The sequence below is a fragment of the Drosophila ficusphila genome, unplaced genomic scaffold (assembly GCF_018152265.1).
Source record: "Drosophila ficusphila isolate 14025-0441.05 unplaced genomic scaffold, ASM1815226v1 contig_414, whole genome shotgun sequence".
Taxonomy (NCBI): domain Eukaryota; kingdom Metazoa; phylum Arthropoda; class Insecta; order Diptera; family Drosophilidae; genus Drosophila; species Drosophila ficusphila.
In genome coordinates this window covers 22451840-22475597 of record NW_025064328.1, presented here as the reverse complement: position 1 = coordinate 22475597, position 23758 = coordinate 22451840, and the positions used below count along the sequence as shown (strand labels likewise).

Genomic DNA, 23758 nt, shown 5'->3' with positions numbered 1-23758 from the left:
AATGATACTTCTAATGAAGCTGAAATGATGGAAACTGCATGTAAGCACAAATTTCAAAAGGCTTGTATGCTAACGTGGCTGGAAAATAACGAGTCATGTCCAAACTGTAGACAGTCTTGTAGTCGTAACCAGGTTCAAAATAGGGATTCTTATAGTACTGAATCTAGACCTCCGATCACCAGATCACAGAGAGGCCAAATACTAGATTAGGTACAAGTACTCCAAGTGGCCCGACGGCGCGTCCTAGCCAGTCAAAATGATACTGTTCGTCAACGAAATGTACCTGATTCCAATGCGTTATCACAATATCAAATCCAACGAATCATTGCAAGCTCTTTAGAAATTTATAGAGCTAGCATGCTATCTACCATGACAGAATAAATAAGTACGACTTTATGAAATATAAGCTTGTCTCCACCTGAAGTTCGTGAAGTTCATCAATGAGGTACTCTATTGGTCAGTCCAATATGGCTGGTGAGTGGCCTGATAGAACATCAAGTGTAATTTCCAACTGACACTTAAAATTCTCAGGTGCACCAAAAGAAATTAAAATTTATGATTTTATATATCGAGTGAATTGTCTAACTAGACAATGCCTTAACAGTAACTTTGAATTGTTGTTTCAATTTGCACATCCTTTATTTTCTGAAGCAGCCTTAACCTTTTATTGGCGAATTCATCGAGACTCCAAAAACATGAGTTGGTTTACACTGCAATCGTTTTAGAGAAAGATTTCAAGATCAGCGTACCTACCGAGGCATTAAAAACGCCATGCGTCGCCGTAAACAAGGTAGCAATGAATCTATTGATGATTTTGTAGATGCAATGCTAGCCATTTCTAATGGTTTGAGAGACCATATCTCCGAGTGTGATATAACCCTTGAAGTTGGACACAACTTAAGGCTAATTTTCAGCACGAACTGTTGCACATTGACACTCCTAACTTAGCAATTCTCCGAAAAGAATGTCACAAACATGAAGAGTTTATGAATAGAATAAGGTCTAAACCACTTTTTTGTCCCTTCATCACAATACGGGTTGTAAATAAAGTTTTTAATGAAAAAACGCATGAACAACTTGTAAATTTGGCACGTGAAGATGTGGAGGAGATTTGTGATCTCCGATAAGCTTAAGTGCTGGAACTGCGACGGACAAACTCACCGTTACCACGAGTGCCTTCAACCCCAACAAGGGTTTTGTTAAGGATGTGGTGCCTTAAACACTTACAAGCCCACATGCGTAAAATGTAGTCACTTGTTGGAAAACTTTTCAAAGGATATTCCCTCCCGTCCGAAAGCGGATATCCAATCGTAAGTTCGGAAACCAATAACAAAACGATACCAACGAAGACAAAAACTTTGTTTGACTTACAATGTACCCCAGACTTGAATACTACCGTGCGTTTTAAGCAGTATCACTCGCGCTTACAGAAAATTGTTATTTCCAACTTAAAGAAAATCCTAAGCTATTGCTAAGTGATCGACCAGACGTATACGACATTACTGGGAAAACAAACGCCGAATAAAAGTTTTACATTATCTTCCATTGTACACAAATGCATTGATTCGCGGCCCTTCATAACTGCAGAAATTCTGTATAATCCATATTTGGCTTTATTAGATAGTGGAGCCAACATTAACGTGATTGGTGGAATCCTCGCAGAACAGACGGTCTCGGCAAAACAACATTAATAGGCAATTAATAGACACATCAACTTCAAAACCCATTCAACAAGGTTTTTACTCGTTATCCCCTGCCAAAGAAAAAATGTAATGCGAAGAAATTGATCCTATGATTAAATTCGTCGTGATTGAAAAACCTCCGACATCCCCATAGGTCCTTTCCAGTAACATTGGTAGACAAATCTGACAAGGTTCGATTTTGTCTGGATGCGCGTGAATTAAATAGCCTAAAATTCTAAGACGCGTATAAGTTAACACGCGCAGCCAAAAGTCAGAGAAATTGCAAGGTCGAAAAAGCTGACCACGCATTCCAGCGGCCAACGCCGTCTGCCCAACTCCGACACGCCTGCAGCGAGTGATCGTTACCTGGCAGAGCCAAAGTGCTGACAGGGCTTTTAGCCAACTGCGCTGTCGCTCGAAGTAGGTTTGGAGCTGCAGCCGTGGTAAAGTTTAGATTAGTTAAGAATTACGCTCCGCAGAGGTTAAACAACTTCCAGCGGACGGTATTGTTAGGCCATCTAAATCACCCTACAACAATCCTACTTGGGTCGTTGATAAAAAAGGAACCGACCAAAATGGACTAAAAAAGAAACGGTTGGTTATTGATTTTAGAAAATTGAACCAAAAAACAATTGACGATAAATACCCTATTCCCACAATTTCGACCATATTATCAAATATGGGCAAGTCCCAATTTTTTACAACACTTGATCTTAAATCAGGCTTCAGGAAAAAGACAGCATTCTCAATAAATGACGGTAAATATGAATTTTGTAGATTGCCGTTCGGCCTTAAAAATGCTCCAAACATCTCTCAAAGGGCCATTGATGATGTCTTACGGGATAAAATTTTACAGACGTAATTTTTTCCAAGACAAAGGAAGACCACGTTAACGACATACACTGGGTTATCGAGAAACTCTTAAAAGCAGGCATGAGGGTCACCCAGGAAAAATCAAAGATTTTCAAAAAAAGCGTTGAATACTTGGATTCATAGTTTCTGAAGAGGGCCTACGAACCTCACCCGAAAAGGTCAAGGCTATCAAGGAATTTCCCCTACCGAAAACCCTCTTCAACCTCCGATCTTTTTTGGGACTAGCGAGCTACTATAGATGCTTTATTAAAGGTTTTGCATCAATAGCAGGACCCCTTACGGGAATCCTAGAGGGAGACAACGGAAAAGTAAGCAAATATCAATTTAGGAAAATTGATATCGAAATGACTGAGCAGCAGAAAGAAGCATTTCATAAATTAAAAGAAATTTTGGCGTCAGAAGATGTTTTACTAGCATACCCTGACTTTACGAAGGCGTTCGATTTAACAATGGACGCCTCAGGTCTTGGTCTGGGGGTGGTACTATCCCAAAAGGGACGCCCCATTACAATGATATCCCGCACGTTAGAGATAACGAAAAAAACTTCGCAACAAACGAACGGGAGCTACTCGCCATAGTCGTGTCCCAAAAAAATCTCCGCAACTACTTATACGGAGTAAAAGACTTACGCATTTATACTGATCACCAGCTGTTTACGTTCGCTGTGTCGGATAAAAATCCCAATGCGAAACTAAAACGCTGGAAAGGTATTATAGATAATCATCGAGCAAAAGTAATTTATAAGCCAGGCAAAGAAAACCTTGTGGCGGACGCGCTGTCTCGCCAAAATATAAATGCCCTACAGGACGCTCCAGAATCAGACGCAGCTACGATCCATAGCGAGCAATCGCTAACTTATACCATTTCCACAACGGACAACCCGGTCAATTGCTTCAGAAACCAGATTATAATTGAAGAGGGAAGCAGCTCGTCTGTAGACAACTTTATTTTATTCAAAAACAAGAAAGGAAGCTAGATTCGGCAAGCCGAAGCTTACACACCCTGCAGTCATCAAATATTTCGAACAGAATACACAAAGGCTAAACAACATCGAAGCTACGACGACTTTTTCATTAATTTTCCAAATTTTTGACTATTGTTCATATGGCAGCTATATGATATAGTCGTCCGATTTTGATGAAATTTTTTTTGTTTTTCAAGAGTCAATAGAAAACTCTATGTTCCAAAAATCATGATTTTATGATGAGAAATAACGTTGTTATCATTTTATTTCCGTTAATTCTATATAGATTTTTCGATCTTTCCTATGGCAGCTATATGATATAGTTGTCCGATTTTTATAAAATTTTTTTATAAATCGAGGCTAGTTAAAAAATTTGATACTCAAAAAATCATAGTCGTGTGATGAAAAAAACGTTATCAAATATTTTCCATTAATTCTATATACAAGTTAACACGGTCTCCCAGCCAAACGGAAGTTCCCAGGCTGATAATGCTTAACAGAATAAAATAATGCAAGGCTAGCGACACCTGCGGACGTTGCACAACGACGTTGCCAAAATCCCAGGCTTCGGTCGGCGCAATCAGCGGGCAATGCACTCCGATGCAACGGCGGCTACCCAACACCATGCATGGGCAGCCGGGTCAGCACTTTTACGACATAGGGCTAGCTTTCATTATAAGAATTATTGTACTTAGAGTTTAGTTGAATTTTGGAAATAAACGGTGACGGTAAAACCTCGCAATTACAAAGTCTTCTCATTCGCAAATTAAAATCGCGTCTTAAATAAATCCTAAAAAGGACATATAGTTAATTGGCACCCATAGCGTCGTAAGACCCTCGACTCGTGTTCAATAAAAAAAACAACAACGCGTCGTAAGACCCTCGACCTTTGTACAAAAAAACGCGATCGTAAGACCCTCGATTCGACGTTTAAATAAAAAAAAATAAATAAAAAAATATATAAAACGCGTTCGATCCGTTAAAAAAAAAAAAAAAACTACTTGTTGGGTTTACGCAACAAAACCAGTCAACAACAACAAAACCAAAAACAAAAAACCAGGAACGAAACCAGCGCAACTGAATTAAAAGAAGGAAGACACCCGACAGCGGCAACAACATTTAGTTCTACAATTAAATAAAAACCATGTGAGTAGAGTGTTCATTGATACGCCCACTATTTTCAAATTGCAAAAAAAAAGTAATTAAAAAAAAAAAAAAAAAAAAAGTGATTTTCCAAGAGTCTCAGTTAAAAAAAAAAATAAAGGCACAAGTTCGGAAATTTTTTATTTTAGAAACAATTAAATACAAAAGGAACAAAATTCTTTGTTCTTTGTGTTAAAATCTTATGAGTGTTAGTGAGATAGAAGATTTGTTAGACAGATTTCAAAAGCTAAACACCGCGGAAAGTTCACAACAAAATAGTTCAAACATGGCACTGACCAGTGAACAATTAAAATCCATTATAGAAGGCGCAGTTGCGAGCGCACTCGCCGCGCAGGAAAAAAGCTTTGAGCAAAAATTACAAGAAGTTCAATAGCGTTTAGGTGGTGCAAATATCGGCACACCAGAAGTAGAAACGTATAGAGATGCCGAAATTATAATAGGTATCGCATGCTGCGAAACGTTAGATATCATGAAGTCCCTGCCGGATTTCGAGGGAAAGAATGAGACATACGTCTCTTGGAGGAAAGCGGCGCATACCGCCGCATATAAAGTATTTGAGAAATATGATGGTAGTTCCAAACACTACCAAGCTTTAGGCATTCTCGAAACAAAATAAAAGGCTCGGCCGATATGGTTCTTTCGTCGTTCGACACGCCTTTAAATTTTAAAGCTATTATTAACAGGCTTGACTTTACATACGCGGACAAACGACCGATATATTTAATAGAACAGGAGATGTCAACACTCCGTCAAGGAAACATGACACTTCTGCAGTACTACGACGAAGTGGAGAAAAAACTGACTCTGCTTATAAACAAGACAATTATGACCTACGACAACACCGTAGCTGCCTCAATGAACGAAAAACACAGAGCAGATGCGCTACGAGTATTTATTTCGGGCACAAGAAAATCGCTTAGCGATGTTCTTTTTCGGCAAGACCAACCGATCTTCCTTCCGCTTTAGCATTAGCGCAAGAAGTAGACGCTAATCATGAGCGATACATCTTCGCAAGTAATTTCGCACGTAGCACGGAGGAAAAACACCAAAGGGGTGAACAAAGAAGTGCATCGACAGACGCTAAGTTTAACCCAAAAGGTAAAAATCCCCATTTTAATAAAATTCCACCAAGGCAGCCACCCAGACAGGAACTGACCCAACCAATGGACGTCGATCCTTCATTATCCCGTTTTAGACAACCAACCCAAAACCAACAAAGCGGACCGTTTTCAAGACAAATTCAAAGCACTTACCGAAATAGTCAACCCAAGTATAGCAATAATCAGGGACAGACGATTAAGAGGCCAACTAGTAGTAGCGCTAGATATACAGGACCAAAACACCAGAGGGTAAATCATCTGGCTTTAGAAAACGACCCACCAAATGAAACCAATAATGAATACCCGGCAGTAGCCGAAGCGGAATGTGAGAACATCGACGATGACCTAGTAGAATATGATGAAATAAATTTTTTAAGCATAACTCCCTGCTCCCATTCATAGAAAGGGATATCGCAGGGAGAAAAATAAAACTTTTAATTGACACAGGGGCTTCCAAAAATTACATCAAACCTATTAAAGAATTAAAAAACGTTGTTTTCGTAAATAAACCATTTCCTGTAAAATCAATCCATGGTCATAACACAATAAATAAAAAATGTATAATGCACATTTTTAATACAAATTCAACATTTTTCTTGCTACCAAACTTAACAACGTTTGATGGAATTATTGGACTGGACCTACTTTTTGAAGTGTGCAAATGTAAATTTTACAAAAGTTGAGGATATAGTGGTACCACAGGAAATAATGGAAAAATTCCATGAAATGTTAGGAAACCGTACGGGTGTATTTGCAGAGCCAAACGAAGCGCTGCCGTACAATACTAACTTTGTTGGTACTATCCGGACAGAGAATGAAGATCCGATATATTCAAAACTGTATCCATACCCGATGGGCGTGTCCGACTTTGTAAACACAGAAACACAAGCAATGTTACGAGACGGCATAATCCGACCATCTCGGTCTCCATATAACAACCCCGTTTGGGTTGTAGATAAAAAGGGACCGATGAACAGGGAAACACGAAAAAACGCCTAGTAATAGACTTCAGAAAGCTTAATTTGAAGACAATAGATGACAAATACCCTATCCCGAACGTAGTTTTTATCTTGGCGAATTTAGGAAAGGCAAAATACTTTACAACATTAGATTTAAAGTCTGGTTTTCACCAGATACTACTCGCCGAAAACGACAGAGAAAAAACGGCCTTCTCAGTAGGAAATGGGAAATATGAGTTCTGTAGACTACCCTTTGGATTGAAAAATGCACCCAGCATTTTTCAGAGAGCCATCGACGATGTGCTCAGGGAACAAATAGGGAAATCATGCTATGTCTACGTCGACGACGTAATTATTTTTTCGGAAAATATGCACGAGCATGTGAAACACATAGCATGGGTCTTAGACAAATTATATGAGGCCAACATGAGAGTTTCGCGCGAGAAATCTAATTTTTTTAAAGAAAATGTAGAGTATTTAGGTTTCGTGGTTTCAAGTGGAGGCATAAGAACATGCCCTAACAAAGTAGATGCTATCCGTAACTACGAACAACCGACCACACTATTTAATGTCAGATCATTTCTCGGACTAGCTAGTTACTATAGGTGTTTTATTAAAGACTTTGCATCTATTGCAAAACCTATAAGTGACATCCTGAAAGGAGAAAATGGCAAAGTAAGTGCAGGCCAATCAAAGAAAATACCTGTTAACTTCGACGAAAATCAACGCCAGGCATTTGAAAAACTTAAGAGTGTTCTAGCTTCTGAAAACGTAATGCTATTATATCCAAACTACAAAAAAGCGTTCGACTTGACGACAGATGCTTCGTCTTTTGGTTTGGGAGCAGTCTTGTCACAGGACGGAAAACCCATAACCATGATATCACGAACTTTAAAGGACAGGGAACTAAATTTTGCAACTAACGAAAGGGAGTTATTAGCAATAGTATGGGCCTTAAAAAGCCTCAGAAATTACTTATACGGCGTGAAAAATTTAAACATTTTTACTGACCATCAGCCACTTACTTTCGCCGTCTCAGATCGCAATCCAAACGCAAAAATTAAGCGCTGGAAAGCTTTTATTAACGAGCACAACGCCAAAATTTTTTATAAGCCAGGAAAAGAGAATTACATCGCTGACGCACTGTCCCGACAGCACATCCACGCGCTAGAAGAGGATGCCCAGTCAGATATTGCCACAATACATGGCGAGCTATCACTCACCTACACTATTGAAAAAACAGACAAACCGGTCAACTGCTTTCGGAACCAGATAATCATAGAAGAAAGCGGAACTGCTTCAGTTAGAACGGTCATTATGTTTGGTGAAAAAACTCGACATCTCTTATATTTCTCGGATAGAGAAACACTTATACTGAGAGTATGCGATGTGGTCAAAAAAGACGTAGTCAATACAATTTTATGCGAACTACCAGTACTGGCATTTATCCAACATAAATTAATAGAAACTTTCCCGACAACCACATTCCGTTACACGAACCGTATGGTGACTGACATCCTAGACAAAAACGAACAAAAAGAAATTACGGTGTCAGAACATAACCGGGCTCATAGAGCCGCTCAGGAAAACGTGAAACAGATTCTGCAAGACTATTTTTTTCCCAAAATGACTCATATGGCAAATGAGGTGGTCGCAAATTGTAAAATATGCCAGAAGGCAAAATACGATAGACACCCTCAGAAACAGATTCTCGGAGTAACACCCATTCCCTCATACACAGGCGAAATCCTACACATTGACATATTTTCGACAGACAAAAAATACTTTTTTTACTTGCATAGACAAATTTTCAAAATTTTCAATTGTTCAATCAATCGCTTCCAGAACCATTGCAGACGTGCAAACCGCGATTTTACAACTTATTAATTTCTACCGGCGACCGAAAACAATATATTGCGATAATGAGCCTTCTATAAAATCTGAAACAATTAGGTCTCTTTTAAGCAACCGGTTTAACGTGCAAATCGTTAATGCACCGCCGCTTCACAGTACATCGAACGGACAAGTGGAAAGATTCCACAGCACACTAACAGAAATTGCACGGTGTTTAAAAATCGAAAGAGGTATTGTGGACACGGTTGAATTAATACTACTCGCATCTATAGAATACAATAGAACCATTCACTCTGTAACAAATAAACGACCCATCGACATAATTCACTCATCAACTATAAAGCTTAACGCAGAAATTAGAGATAAAGTCTCAAATGCACAGAATATCCAACTACAAAGATTAAATAAAACTAGACAAGACAGAAATTTTCAAGTAGGAGACAAAGTTCTCGTAAAATCAATTAAGAGGTTGGGAAACAAACTTTCAAATTTGTACACCGAGGAAACCATTGAAGCAGACTTGGGGACCACAGTCTTAATAAAAGGGAGGGTGGTCCATAAGGACAATTTGAGGTAATTATAATAAAATTTATTTTTTCTGTTCTTTTATTTTCAACACCTCAGGATTTGGACGGTACTTCTTCTCGCCGTATCAATAACGGCCAAAATCACCGATTAAACGACCGCAAACTACATACCAATCATAGACGGAGACGTGACCATTTTGAAAGAGTTCCAGTACCTAAAACATTCGACCAATTTAACAATGTATTCGGAGATAGTAAAGGACACGGAAGAAATGGAATAACATTTCCCTCGGTCACATATGAGGCAGATATTAGACTCGGATTTACGACACATTAGAACTCTCCTAGATACAGTAAATGTTCACCATAGACACGCTAGAAGCATCAACTTATTAGGCACCGCATTAAAAATTGTAGCCGGTACTCCAGATTTCGATGATTTCGAGAAAATTAAATTCACGCAGAAAGAACTCATAGAATCAGAAAATAGGCAGATAAACATTAACACAAAGACCCAGGAACAAATAAATATCCTAACAAACACAGTAAACATTTTAGTAAAAAATGCTAAAGTAAAAACAGATAAATACAGAAAATTTGTATGAAAAATTGCTATCAAGAAATAGAATAATTATTTCCGAACTCGAAGCCTTAATGTTGTCAGTTACACTTGCGAAAATTGGAATAATCAACCCCGCAATTTTAGATTCAAATGATTTACAAAATTTAATCAATGAACATTCTACAAATGTTACTGTTACTGATCTAATGGAAGTTGCTCAAATTAAAGTTTTATTAAATAATAATTTTTTACACTTTATATTAAAATATCCTAAGCCGTACGTAGCTTGTAAGAAGATAATCTTGCACCCCGTTGAAAACAACGGCACTATTCTTAATTTTGCTGAAGATAATACTATAGCTGACTGCGGTAACAAAATCATGCCGATTGGAAACTGCAGCACCGCCCTTACAACAACATTCTGCAGAGAAATGCCCTACACAACCTGCGCACAGCAACTTCACTCAGGAGGCAACGCACACTGCTCGACTCGCACCAGCCACCTTGAACCCCTAACAATCATCGATGATGGCGTCATCATTCTCAATGACGGAACAGCTACGATCAATGGACAACTGCTAACCGGAACGTTCCTCGTTACATTCGACGACGAGGTAAAAATAAATAACACCATATACCAAAACTTGAAGAGCTACGTTAAAAAATCACCAGCCCCCGCTGCATCAACAGTCCTTAACATTACGGACCATCAAGAAATACTGAGCTTACCATACTTACAAAAATTAAATATGAAAAACCTACGTTACATTGGCAAAATAGAAAAGGCACTGGAAACACGGCCTATAATATCTGGAGTGGCCGCGATCGCCTTCTTGGTCATCTGCTTTACTATTTACAAGCTCTATCAGAAATTCCAGCGTGACCAACGTCAGCGTGACCTTCAAGTTATCATTGACAGCTTCAAGAAGTCCGAGGACGTCCTTCATCTAAGTAAGGGAGGAGTTAACACGGTCTCCCAGCCAAACGGAAGTTCCCAGCCTGATAATGCTTAACAGAATAAAATAATGCAAGGCTAGCGACACCTGCGGACGTTGCACAACGACGTTGCCAAAATCCCAGGCTTCGGTCGGCGCAATCAGCGGGCAATGCACTCCGATGCAACGGCGGCTACCCAACACCATGCATGGGCAGCCGGGTCAGCACTTTTACGACATAGGGCTAGCTTTCATTATAAGAATTATTGTACTTAGAGTTTAGTTGAATTTTGGAAATAAACGGTGACGGTAAAACCTCGCAATTACAAAGTCTTCTCATTCGCAAATTAAAATCGCGTCTTAAATAAATCCTAACAAGAAAGGAAGCTAGCTTCGGCAAGCCGAAGCTTATATACCCTTGCAGTCATTAAATATGTCAAACAAAATACATAAAGGCTAACAACATCGAATCTATGACGATTTTTCTATTATTTACCATATTGTTCATATGACAGCTATATCATATAGTCGTCCGATTTTGATAAAATTTAATATGTAACTCAAGACTCATTAGAAAACTCTATATTCCAAAAATCTTGATTGTCTGATGAAAAACAACGAGGTTATAATTTTATTTCCGTTATTTCTATATAGATTTTTCGATCTTTCCTATGGCAGCTATATGATATAGTACTCCGATTTTTATGAAATTTTTTTCTCGATTTAAGAGTATTTCAAAAACTTGATGTTGCAAAAATCATGCTCGTGGCATTAAAAACAACGACATTATAATTTTTTTCCATTATTTATATATATATTTTTTGATCTCTCCTAGGGCAGCTATATGATAGAGTTATCCGATTTTGATAAAATTTAATACGAAATTCAATAGCAAATAGAAAACGCCATCTGGAAGAAATCAAGTCGATCTGATCAAAAACAACGGAGTAAGAATTTTTTATTTCACTCTCTTGTATGGGAGCTATCCGATATAGTCGGCCGATCCGGCTCGTTCCGACCTATATACTGCGTGCAACAACTACACAACTTTTGGGAAAGTTTCAGCTTTAAAACTGAGAGACTAGTTTACATAGAAACCGACAGGAGGACAGACGGACAGACAGACAGACGGACAGACGGACAGACGGACAGACGTACAGACGGATTTGGATTCTGATCGTGATGCTGATCAAGAATATATATACTTTATGGGGTCTGAGGTGTCTCCTTCACTGCGTTGCAAACTTCTGACTAAAATTATAATACCCTTTTGCTCTGCAAGGGTATAAAAAGGACATATAGTTAATTTACATATATTTTTTGATCTCTCCTATGGCAGCTATATGATAGAGTTGTATATATTATAACGCCATCTGGAAGAAATCAAGTCGATCTGATCAAAAACAACGGAGTGAGATTTTTTTTTTTTCAATCTCTCGTATGGGAGCTATCCCATATAGTCGCCCGATCCGGCTCGTTCCGACTTATATACTGCATGCAATAACTACACAACTTTTGGAAAGTTTCTGTAAGATAGCTTCAAAACTGAGAGACTAGTTTACATAGAATCAGACAGACGGACCTACGGACAGACGTACAGACGGATTTCGATTCAGATCGTGATGCTGATCAAGAATATATATACTTTATAAGGTTTGAGGTGCCTCCTTCACTGCGTTGCAAACGCTTTGCTCTGCAAGGGTATAATAAAATGAGACACATAATAAAGTTTTCCGACCGTAATAACCTTATTTACACAATTCAAGATGTATTCAATCCGGAGGTAGTAAACTCAATACACTGCTCCCTTCCTATTCAGCATGGGTTAATCGAATTATTCCCTAACACTACATTTAAATACTCAAAAGCTTTGCACAAGACATAACTGACAAAACAAAACAAAAGGAAATCATAGTTACTGAGCACAATAGAGCCCATCGTGCTGCCCAGGAGAACGTAAAACAAATTTTACGAGACTATTTTTCTCCTAAAATTAGGTTAACTACGGAAGTAACTTTGAACTGCAAAATTTTTTCTATGGCTAAATACAGCCGCCACCCCACTGAACAGACGGTCGGAAAAACACCAATACCCTCTTACGCGGGGGAAATACTTCTTATTGACATATTTTCAACGAACGGAAATCTTTTTCTAACTTGCATTGATAAATTTTTTAAATTCGCTAAAGTACAAAAAAATAAATTCAAAGGCCATTGTGGATGTTAAAGCCCCATTATTAAATGTAGTAAATTTTTTCCCGAACATAAAAACTATTCTAGAGTCTGGCTAGAAGGTCTAATGTACAAGATCAAGACAATGCTCCCCTACAGCACCCACAAGATTTTAGAGTCTTACCTTTTCGACAGAAAATTTGTCGTGAGATGCAACACTGCTATATCTGACGATTACACTGTTGGAGCTGGAGTTCCTCAAGGTAGCGTGCTAGGACCAATTTAATATGTCCTGTACACAGCAGACATCCCGACAAGCACACGTCTAACAACATCCACGTTTGCCGATGACACAGCTATTCTTAGCCGCTCAAAATGCCCGATTCAAGCAACTGCGCAGCTAGCTCTTCATTTGGTCGATGTTTAAAAATGGCTGTCAGATTGGCGAATTAAAGTGAACGAACTAAAATGCAAGCACGTTACGTTCACTCTGAACAGGCAAAAATGCCCGCCGATTACATTAAACAACACCCTACTCCCACAAGCAAACGAAGTAACATACCTAGGAGTACATCTCGACAGAAGACTCACATGGCCGGACTCACGCCGGCACATTGAAGCCAAAAGAACACACCTAAAGCTAAAAGCCAGCAGCCTTCATTGGCTTATCAACGCTCGGTCATCTCTTAGCCTTGAATATAAAGTCCTGCTGTACAACTCGGTCCTAAAACCTATATTGATGTACGGCTCCCAGTTATGGGGGAACGCCAGCAATAGCAACATTGACATAATCCAAAGAGTTCAGTCGAAGATCTTGAGAACTATCACCGGGGCACCGTGGTACGTTCGCAACGAAAACATACACCGCGACTTAAACATCCTACCAGTCAAAGAAGTGATCGCTGAACAGAAGGCAAAGTACTTAACCAAGCTATCGGTGCACCCTAACCACCTGGCGAGAGGTCTAACAAGGTTGAGCAACCAATCACGCCTTCGTCGCAACGACTTACCCACCCAGCGAACGACCTGAGGGACACGCAACCAGAATGCAGTCTTAGTATACTGTTACTTAAATTTTAATGTTAAGATTCGCCAACTTATTGTTAGTCTCAAAATTAAGAGTAGATTCAATAAATAAAAGCAAAGTTAAAAAAAAAAAAAAAAAAAAAAATAAAATAAAAACTATTTACTGTGACAATGAGAGGTCACTGAACTCCGAAACAATTAAATCAATCCTGCTTAATAATTTTAATATTTGCATCTCAAACGCAAATAAAATTTAATCAAGAGAAATTAATGAACGTCGAGGAAGGACAATCTGAGTTAAATATTAAATTTCAAGAACGTTTAAATGCAGTTACTAATTCTATAAACCAAATTCAAATAGTGGACAGAAACGAGGAAACACACCTTTTAGAAATTATTTTAGCAAAGAACAGAATTGTTATCACAGACTTGAAAAATATTTTAATGGGGTTAACCCTTGCCAAACTCAACATCGTAAGCCCGGCTATCCTAGATAGCAACGACATAAGCGAATTTAAAGACAAGCAGCCTACTAACATAAGCTTAGTAGAAATATTAGAAGTATCTACCATAAGCGTTTTTCAAAATTCAGAGATAATCCACTTCCTCATTAAATTCCCCTACTCTAAGTTAGTATGTAAAAAAATAACAATTTATCCGGTTCAACACCACAACAAGATCCTAGACTTCGAGAATAAAGACCTAGTCGCCGATTGCGCAGCACGAATTGTCAACATCGGAGGTTGCAAAGCTACAGGCGCTAACTTCTGCAGAGAGCTTCAGGGCGACACATGCGCACAGCAAATGGTGGCCGGTGTCACAGCACAAGCTCCACTCTTCCCGGTCACTTGAGCCCAGTCACAGTAGTACACCACGGCACACTCATCATCAGCGACGCCAGAGTCACTATAATCGACGACCCCGGACTGAAACAAGAAATATTCGGCTCATACCTTGTAACCTATTCTAGCAAGGTATCACTCAACGGCACCTGGTACATAAATCAACTGGGAAGTTCGAGGAAAAAGCCTGCGGTCTCAGCCATGACCCTGGTAAATATTACAGCTCATCAAAATCGACTCAGCCTCCCGTTTCTCCACGAGCTGAGCTTGAGAAATTAAAATGACAATAGGATCTCTTCTCGGCAACACTATCATTTTCTTCGCCGCCTTATCCTTATGCTGTGTGGCCTGGGTAGTCCACCATTACCTGACGGCCAATAACCACTCTAAGCCATTTTATTAACTTATATAATGCTCATATTGGACGGATTGCTCAGAAGGCTGACGACCGTATTTAAAAAATTGAGTTAAAGATGCCTTATTGCAAATTTATTTGGATCCTGAATCACGTGTTACAATACCGATTAGACCAGTAAACCAATTTAAGAGGACGTCATATCAACTCAGAACTATTGGGTTGGCAAGAAAGTCATGGCGTTTTTTTAGTAATCGTTTTTAATCTAATTTATTTACGACTAATCGAGCACCAGGGTCACACTTTTTAGTATCTTTTTTAAAGCTTATTGTCTTAGGTACTATCGACGAAAATTTGGTAATTATTCGATAACATTTGTGGAAGCTATAGCAAATTAAACATGGAGGACCAAAGTGAGCATTTTCGGCATATTTTGCTTTTATACTTCCAAAAAGGAAAAAAAGCGGTCGAAGCTCGCGAAAAATTGTGCGAAGTGTATGGTAAAGATGCCATGAGTGATCGCCAATGTCAGCGCTGGTTTGCCAAATTCAGGCTTGGAGATTTTGAAGTTAAAGACGCCCCACGTTTTGGTCGACCATCGGCCGTTTTTGACGAACAAATTCAGGCTTTGCTGGAGTGCTCAAAGTGGTGTAGTGCACTTTGAGCTGCTGGGACGGAATGAAACCATCAATTCAGATGTGTACTGTCGCCAGCAATTCAATTTGGCGGAAAAAATTAAAGAAAAGGAGCCGGCACTAGCTAATCGCAAGGGTATAGTCTTTCAACATGACAACGCTAGGCCCCATACATCTTTGGTCACTCGGCAAAAATTAAGGGAGCTGAATTGGGAAGTGCTACCACATCCACCTTATAGTCCGGACTTAGCACCTTAGGATTACCATTTGTTTCGCTCTCTTCAAAACTCTTTGAATGGTAAAAACTTTGATTCAGATGAGGCTGTCGAAAACCACTTGTCTCTATTTTTTGCTGAAAAAGACCAAAAGTTCTTCGAGCGCGGAATTATGCAGCTGCCCGAGAGATGAACATTAGTGGTCGAACAAAACGACCAATAAATAATTGATTGATTATAAGTACTGATATAAATAAATCATCTTTGAAAATATTGAAAAAAACGACATGACTTTGTTGCCAACCCAATATATGTATGCCGACTGATGGATATAGTTATTCCCTATCAGATTGAGTTGCACGTTTCAGTTTATCTACGAGTATTGTCAAATAATCGTGACGAACATCTTTTGCATCTTAGCGAAGTCGCTACTCAGCTTCGTAAAGAAGGGTTGACTATAAATGTCAAGAGAAGTCAGTTCTGTTTGAAAGGAGTAGATTATCTTGGAAACATAATTGGTGAAAGCACTTTACAAATAAATTCTGTTAAAATCAATGCTATTGCAATTACCCAGTTCCTATAACCCGGACAGAACTCAGACGATTTTTAGGTATGACTCAATTGTATCAAAGATTTATTTCTCAGTATTCCACCACCATTTTCCATCTCACAGAACTGCTTAGAAAACAAGAAACCCGAAGCTTATATACCCTTGCAGTCATAAATATGTATATCGAACAAAATACATAAAGGCTAAACATCATCGAAGCAATGACGAGTTTTCTATTATTTTTCCATATTTTGGACTATTGTTCATATGACAGCTATATGATATAGTCGTCCGATTTTGATGAAATTTAATTCGTTATATAAAACTCTATATATATTCCAAAAATCAAGATTGTCTGATAAAAAACAACGATGTTATCATTTTATTTCCGTTAATTCTATATAGATTTTTCTATCTTTTTTTATGGTTGTCCAATTTTTATGAAATTTTTTTCCCGGTTCTAGGGTAGTTAAATAAGTCGATTTTGTAAAAATCATGCTCCTGGAATAAAAAAAAACGACGTTATAATTTTTTTTATCCGATTTTGATAAAATTTAATCCGAAATTTAAAAGTAGTTAGAAAACTTAATCTGGAAGAAATCAAGTCGATCTGATCAAAAACAAAAGCGAGAAATTTTTTTATTTCATTCTCTCGTATGGGAGCTATCGGATATAGTCGGGCGATCCAGCAAGTTCCGACTTATATACTGCGTGAAATAACTAAACAGCTTTTGGAAAGTTTTAGCAAGATAGTTTTTAAACTGAGAGACAGACAGACGGTCAGACGGACAGACCGATGGAAAGGCGTATTTTGATTCAGATGGTGATGCTGATCAAGAATATATGTGTATACTTTATAGGGTCTGAGGTGTCTCCTTCACTGCGTTGCAAATTTCTGACTGAAATTATAATACCCTTTGCTCTGCAAGGGTATAATAGTACCTTACGTATCTAGTGCGGTAAGAATGAGATTACACTCGTGTGATCGCTGCCCGAGCGCAGCATTTTTCTAAATTTACCTTTCTGAAATCAGTAAAAAAATTTAAATCTAATGTTGTAATTTAAATTTTTAAAGATATTTTTCCATGCTTTGAAGTTCCCGAAATAATAATAACCGATAGCGGAAAATCACTCAAGTTAAAAGCCGTGAGTTTGGTTTGGTTACCTTTCAATTCGGAGTGGATCAAAGATTTGCAGGTGCATGTGCTCCGGACTCTAACGCCGCAGAATGAGTAAGCCGATCAATTAATGCTGCTAAGCAAATATGTGCGATCAGATCAGCGTGAGTGGGACTCCTTTTCAATAGTATAAACAGTTCTTTAAGAAATTAAATTTAAAAGTCAATTAGGAGAAAGTTCGGTTGGCTTAGAATGAACGGATGTGTTTTTAAAGATCCGTCTGATATTGGCATAAACTTATAAAAAGCCTATGAAAAGAATCAGCGAACATATGGCTTACGAACCCGTCTGCGAGTGTTTGAAATTGGTCAAGCGAAATTTTGCCGTGAGTTATTTAGCTGCCAATTTCAACGCCATGCTGATCCCAGTGGGTATCAAAGCCCGAGTAACACGACGTAACAAACGATTTCAATACATCTTATTGTACGGTATAAAATACTCACGCAAATAAAAGTTTCGGTGCGTTCCAAGTCGATTTGATTTGTATTGCCTGATCAAAGTTTTGAATTACAGTCGTGAACGTCTTTTTTTAAAGGTCGATGTGTCCCCCCGGGTGTTGGTTCCCACAAGCACCGCGGTATCACTCAATAGTGCACGTGGCCGGCGGCCACCTCTGGCCGAGACACGACCCAATCCCGATTCTGATTGACATCCACCATTTCCTAGATCTTTCTGTCTGCTAATCTCAACTTGTGGCCGACTATGGGTTGCGATTAGGTTCAGTTCACACATCAAGGTCTAGGTCCTGGCCAATAAAAACCTAGCAACATTTGTTTCTAAGAGTGCAGCTGAGATTCGTGCCCCCGATTAACACTAAAGTTGACCAACAGTGTGAATCGCGGCATGCCCCCTTTATAAGTGGAATTTAACCTCTTATAGGCACATGTGCTTTGCCTCACCGAAACCGTATCTTCGACGTATCTAGAATTTTTTGTGAATTTATTAATTTGTTAAATAAATACTTATTCATGATTTCGATTTGCTTTAGCTTGAGCTGCTAACATTATTTAATCATCGTATTTTCCTATACATGCATATTTCTTTAGCAAGATCCTCGTCATCAGTCCTGCTGATATCGATGGACGCACCTTTTTATTTGTAGTAACTCGTAAGTACGGCACAGCCGGAATATAACATTGTGGATTTGATGTGTTAGCAACACAAAGCGGCAGTTAAACCGATTTTAAAGTTTAAGAGTATGACGATCGATTAAGTTAAATAAATGAACGTTTTCTTTTTAAATGGTCCGTTTATACCTATTTTTGTCTACACTTTTATTATTGTGCCGACTAGGTCGGAAAGAGCACAGACCCACTTCCTCATGCATAGAGCAAACCGGATACACTTTTTTAGTCAGAGGTGCCCTCACGACTTACTCGTGTTCGTTTCAGATCATAAATTTCTATGTTATAACATAGTACATAAGATTAAATCTACTTAAAAATACATCAGTTACCATAGCAAGCAACTACAGACACGCTATAGTGTGTCCTCTACAGCCAGCACATTACGTCATACTATCATCACGCCAAGTAACAGCTTGCAAGATTCCACTACGTCCTAACGAGTGTCTGACTTCTTTGAATGAGTCAATTGCGGATTTTTTGGTGATTGGTGACCCCATTGTGATCCTTCAGAACAAAAGATCTCATTCTTTTAGTATACGAAGTGAGTAGTGAGTTAGTATCGCGAATTTTGAATTTTCGCGGGTTACCTCGTATCGAATTTCGATTTTTTTATGGCGTTATGTTGGTACTCATGTGTCTCACTTATACCGACAAGCTCGGCCATTTTGAATGTTCACTTAATTGTTGACAGCTGCTTTGCTTGCACGTGTTTTCGATCGTCTTCGATTTTCACCTATTCAAAAAAATGGGTCAAAGAACCTGTATAAAATTTTGTGTGAAAAACGAAATTAAGTGCGTGGATGCATTCCGAGTGTTGACTGTGGCATACGGAGAAGCTACCTTGGACCGAAGCAACGGTGGTACAAAATTTTCTCAGAAGGCCGAGAAGATGTTAACGACGAAGAGCGTGCCGGACACCAAGTTCGGTCGAATGTGAAAGTTTTGCTGACAGTTTTCTTCGATTGCAGGGGCGTGGTGCATCATAAGCTCTTGCCACAGGGAAGAACGGTCAATAAGGAATATTACCTGCAAGTTATGCGCAATTTGCGCGAAGCAATCCGCCAGAAACGCCCGGATTTGTGGAAGAACAAAAAATGGCTTTTGCACCACGATAACGTGGTTTTGGCCAAAAACAACACACTAATGATGCCGCAGCCAGAGTATTCCCCAGATCTGGCCCCATGTGACTTTTTCTTGTTTCCTAAACTGAAGAGGCCCATGAAAGGACGACGTTACGCTACGCTTGACGAGATAAAATGGCATCGAAGGAGGAGCTGAACAAGATAAAAAAAAATTATTTTTTTAAGTGCTTTGAAGATTGGAAAAACCGTTGGCACAAGTGCATAATATCTCATGGGGATTACTTTTAAGGGGACAAAATAGATATTCATGAATAAATAAATGATTTTTGAAAGAACACAAAATTGGCGATACTTTTTGAACACACCTCGTATAGGAACTAGGTGTTTCATCTACATTGACGAACGAATGTTAAAAGTGTATAATGATTCTTCACCTTCAATTAAAACAGTTGAAAGATGGGTTACCGAAATCAAACGTGGTCGTACAAGCATTAACACCAAAAATCAAAGTCAAAATACAGGATATGGTTTTGGGAAATCGTCGATTAAATGAGAGAGTTTTAGAAAAGGCTCTACACATCTCATTAGGCAGTGTCAGACATATGGATATCGCACTTGCTAACAATGGAACAAAATTACATTCGAATGCAACTTTCTCAGCAACACTTGGAGCTTTTTAAAAAGGATAAAGTGGATTTTATGCGAACATTTTATGTGGAAAAAATTTGTGAAAAAAGAACCCGGCTTGCAGAAAAATATTCTTTCTCATCAAGACAATGCATCGTGTCACAAGAGCATTTTGACAAAAATTTGTGAAAAAAGAACCCGGTTTGCAGAAAAATATTCATTCTCATCAAGACAATGCATCGTGTCACAAGAGCATTTTGACAATGGCTAAAATCCAAGAATTAAAATTCGAATTACTGGAGCATCCCCCTATTTACCGCATCTGGCCACCAGCGACTTCCATTTGTTTCAAGAACTTAAAAAATTTATGCGTGGCAAGCGTTTTCCAGCGATCTTCCGGATTCTCACTTTAGGTATGGGATCCACAGGTTCAGAGAGATTATACTGAATAAAAAAGTGTATTTTGAACCATAAAGTTGTGTTTTTTTATCGAACGACAAAACTTATACAACAACCTAGTACCACAAGAATGCATAGGTCATCCATGGAAAACGCGAACCGTGCCCAGACGATCAGGGTTAATCAACCTCCGGAGCTACACCATGCGACAACCGAAGCTAAACAATTAATGAACCTGCCAGTTTTGAAAGCAAAACGTTTAACTTTTTAAAGAAGTAACCAGGAGTTAGCGATCTAAAAGAAAATTACCAGCTTAACAACCCATCAGTAGATGAGTGGGAGGATAAAAACCTAATCGACACTACTTAAGCTGGCACAAGTGATGCAGCAAAGACGAGAGCCAAGGAGATCAAGAACTCAGTCCAGAGTTTAAGTAATTTTAAGTGAGGTTAAGAGACATTTCGAAACAATAAAGTAATCAAGAAAAGCGATGCATACTCAGCAAGGAATTACATATTTTTTTTCACCCATCTATGCTGTTCTGAGGAGATCTTTACGTTAGAGGATATCATGACTTTAGTGAAAACTAAGAGACACAAACCACGTGTTGACGGGCTCACCATCACTTGCGTATTCGAGGAGATCTTTTGAACTCCTTATTGAAGTTTTGCATTTTCACAAACTGAATTGTAGCGAACCGTTCGAGTGCGACGCAAATTTTGAACAACAGGAAATTGGATTAATGAATTAGATTCAAGTGAGATAAAATGCTATATAGTTTTTCGCGCCAAATTTTAAGCCCAGCCTCTTTGGCACTGCTGTCGGTATGAACGTCGAGATCTTCAACGTCGAGATCTTCACATCGATTGAAATTGTAAATCTGATAGTCGAGAAATTCGACTTGATTATCCATTAATCATAATTTGTTTAATATTTAGTCTCTAGAAACTCTTAAACAACGAAATAAAATTTTAATAAATCGACAGGCGTATAGCTATCTTAAGAATTATATTGTTGAAAAATAAAAGAAAATTGGTCATATAATCGATGTTATCATAAAATAATAAATTAAGCTTGACATTAAGAAATTTGTTAATAAAGGAAATACCAATAATATAATTTAAAATCATACAGCTGACGTAGAACAAATGTGGGAAAATAAATGAAAAAGTCGACAAAATTCGAAAAGTATTACACAGTAAATCTAATTTTTGTCGCTGTGTGGACATTTTATAATACTTTTCTGATGAGTCTATTCGCTTTATACACTTATTTTTTAACTGGAAAGATGTACAAATGTTGGCTCCCCTAACTATCTTCCTTTCTTGTTTATAATTGAAAATAGTTATTTTAAGGGACGCTTATGCGGCAATGCTCTGGATTAAAAAAAATCTTAGAAAGAAATGGAAAAAACTTTTTTACAACAACCTACTTTGCAGGAAATAAATTATGATTCACCCCGAGGAGGAGTGTCAGTAATTACGGAAAAGGGTGACATAACGACTTCGTATCTATTAATTCAAAGAGCAAAAGTTGGCGATTCAGGAAAATATTCTTGCTTACCATCAAACGCAAACCAAAAGTCTGTAAATGTTCATATCCTAAAAGGTAATAATATTTTAAATATTTTATTTTTTAATAACTGTTTCCATTTTGTATTATAGGAAACCATCCAGCAGCAGTTCAAAAATCGAATGTTTTGCTGGCAGACAATTTAAATTTGTTGCTTCTTCCTATGTTGTTAAAGTTATTAGTTTTGTAAATACTACTTTTTATGAAACCTATGTACGACATATTCATTAAAAATTAAAACTTAAGTTTTATAAAATACGGGTTTCAATACGTGTTTTTTGTAGTGGAATCTAGTGAAAATAATATGAGCAGTTAAACGCGATTTAGTCTGGTTTACGTCTGTGCCCTTATATGGTATTGACTTGATATATATGGTAAGAAAGGATGGTGATTTTCTGGTCTATTGGATGCGAGTAAAATGTTCGTTTGTACTCTTTTCTTAATCATAGAAAAAGGGACAAAGGAAAACAACAAAAACATTTGAATTAAAACTTTAGAATCTCTAAAAGCTGCAGTCTAACCTCTACATTTATAAAAGCTTTAGCCGCCAGTTATTACACTGGCTATTAACAGCAAAGGTAATAAACATATTGATTTACGAAATACCTAAGTGATGGCCTACCCTTAAGTGCATCTTCATATATCAGAATATCACACTCATTTTAATAAGAAGCATTTATTTATTTATTTATTTATGCTCGGGTTATGGGGCAATTGCAAATTACCTCTAACCCATACTTAAGCTATAGCAACTAGGCCTTAAGCTATACATATTAATTATTTACATTTTATTAATATATCTTAAACTATCATTAAATTTCACTATACAGTTTTATTCTTTTAAAAAATTTCATTGTGGAGAGTATGTTTTTGGTGTTGGGTACTAGGAGGTCTGCTGGGTTTGAGGATGGAGTTTTATTTCTTTCCTCTATGTAGAGAGGACACTCTAATAGGATGTGACGTATCGTTATATTTGAGTTACAGCGTTGACATTGTGTTGGAGGTTGTTTGTTAAATAGGTGTTCTTTTGTTAATCTTGTGTGTCCGAACCTTATTCTAATGAATTTAATCATGTCTAAACGGCTGATGTTATGTTCTGTATTGAAGTTATAATCTTTTAGGGATAATTTATTAGGGTTCATGGATTTGTAGTGCTCGGATGTCGAATACCATATCGATAAGAGTAATCTTGAGGCAATATTTTTCATCAGCCTCTGTGTATCCTTAAAGTTGTAATTGGTCTCTAGGATTTTTGGGAGGCAATGTGCACCCTTGGCAGCAAAATCTGCCATATCGTTGCCAGTTATGTTTGTGTGACCTGGTATCCACAATAGCAAAATCTTAGGATAGTGATGGTTC

At 38.1% G+C, this 23758-nt stretch overlaps 1 protein-coding gene across 4 annotated transcripts in view; it reads left to right on the top strand.

Moving 5' to 3' along the window:
* The window catches only part of LOC108088455 (protein CEPU-1), a 104292-nt gene extending 81631 nt beyond the window's left edge, over positions 1 to 22661 (top strand). For 3 of the 4 annotated variants that reach the window (XM_043208231.1, XM_043208229.1, XM_043208232.1), the window contains 2 exons: positions 22267 to 22435; positions 22492 to 22661. In XM_043208231.1, the coding sequence (XP_043064166.1) occupies positions 22267 to 22435; positions 22492 to 22589 (267 nt within the window). In that variant the 3' untranslated portion in view covers positions 22590 to 22661. Of the gene's footprint in view, positions 1 to 3966; positions 4747 to 22266; positions 22436 to 22491 lie in introns of those variants that run through there. The other variant, XM_043208233.1, reaches the window with a different exon arrangement.
* The last annotated feature ends 1097 nt before the right edge of the window (positions 22662 to 23758 follow it).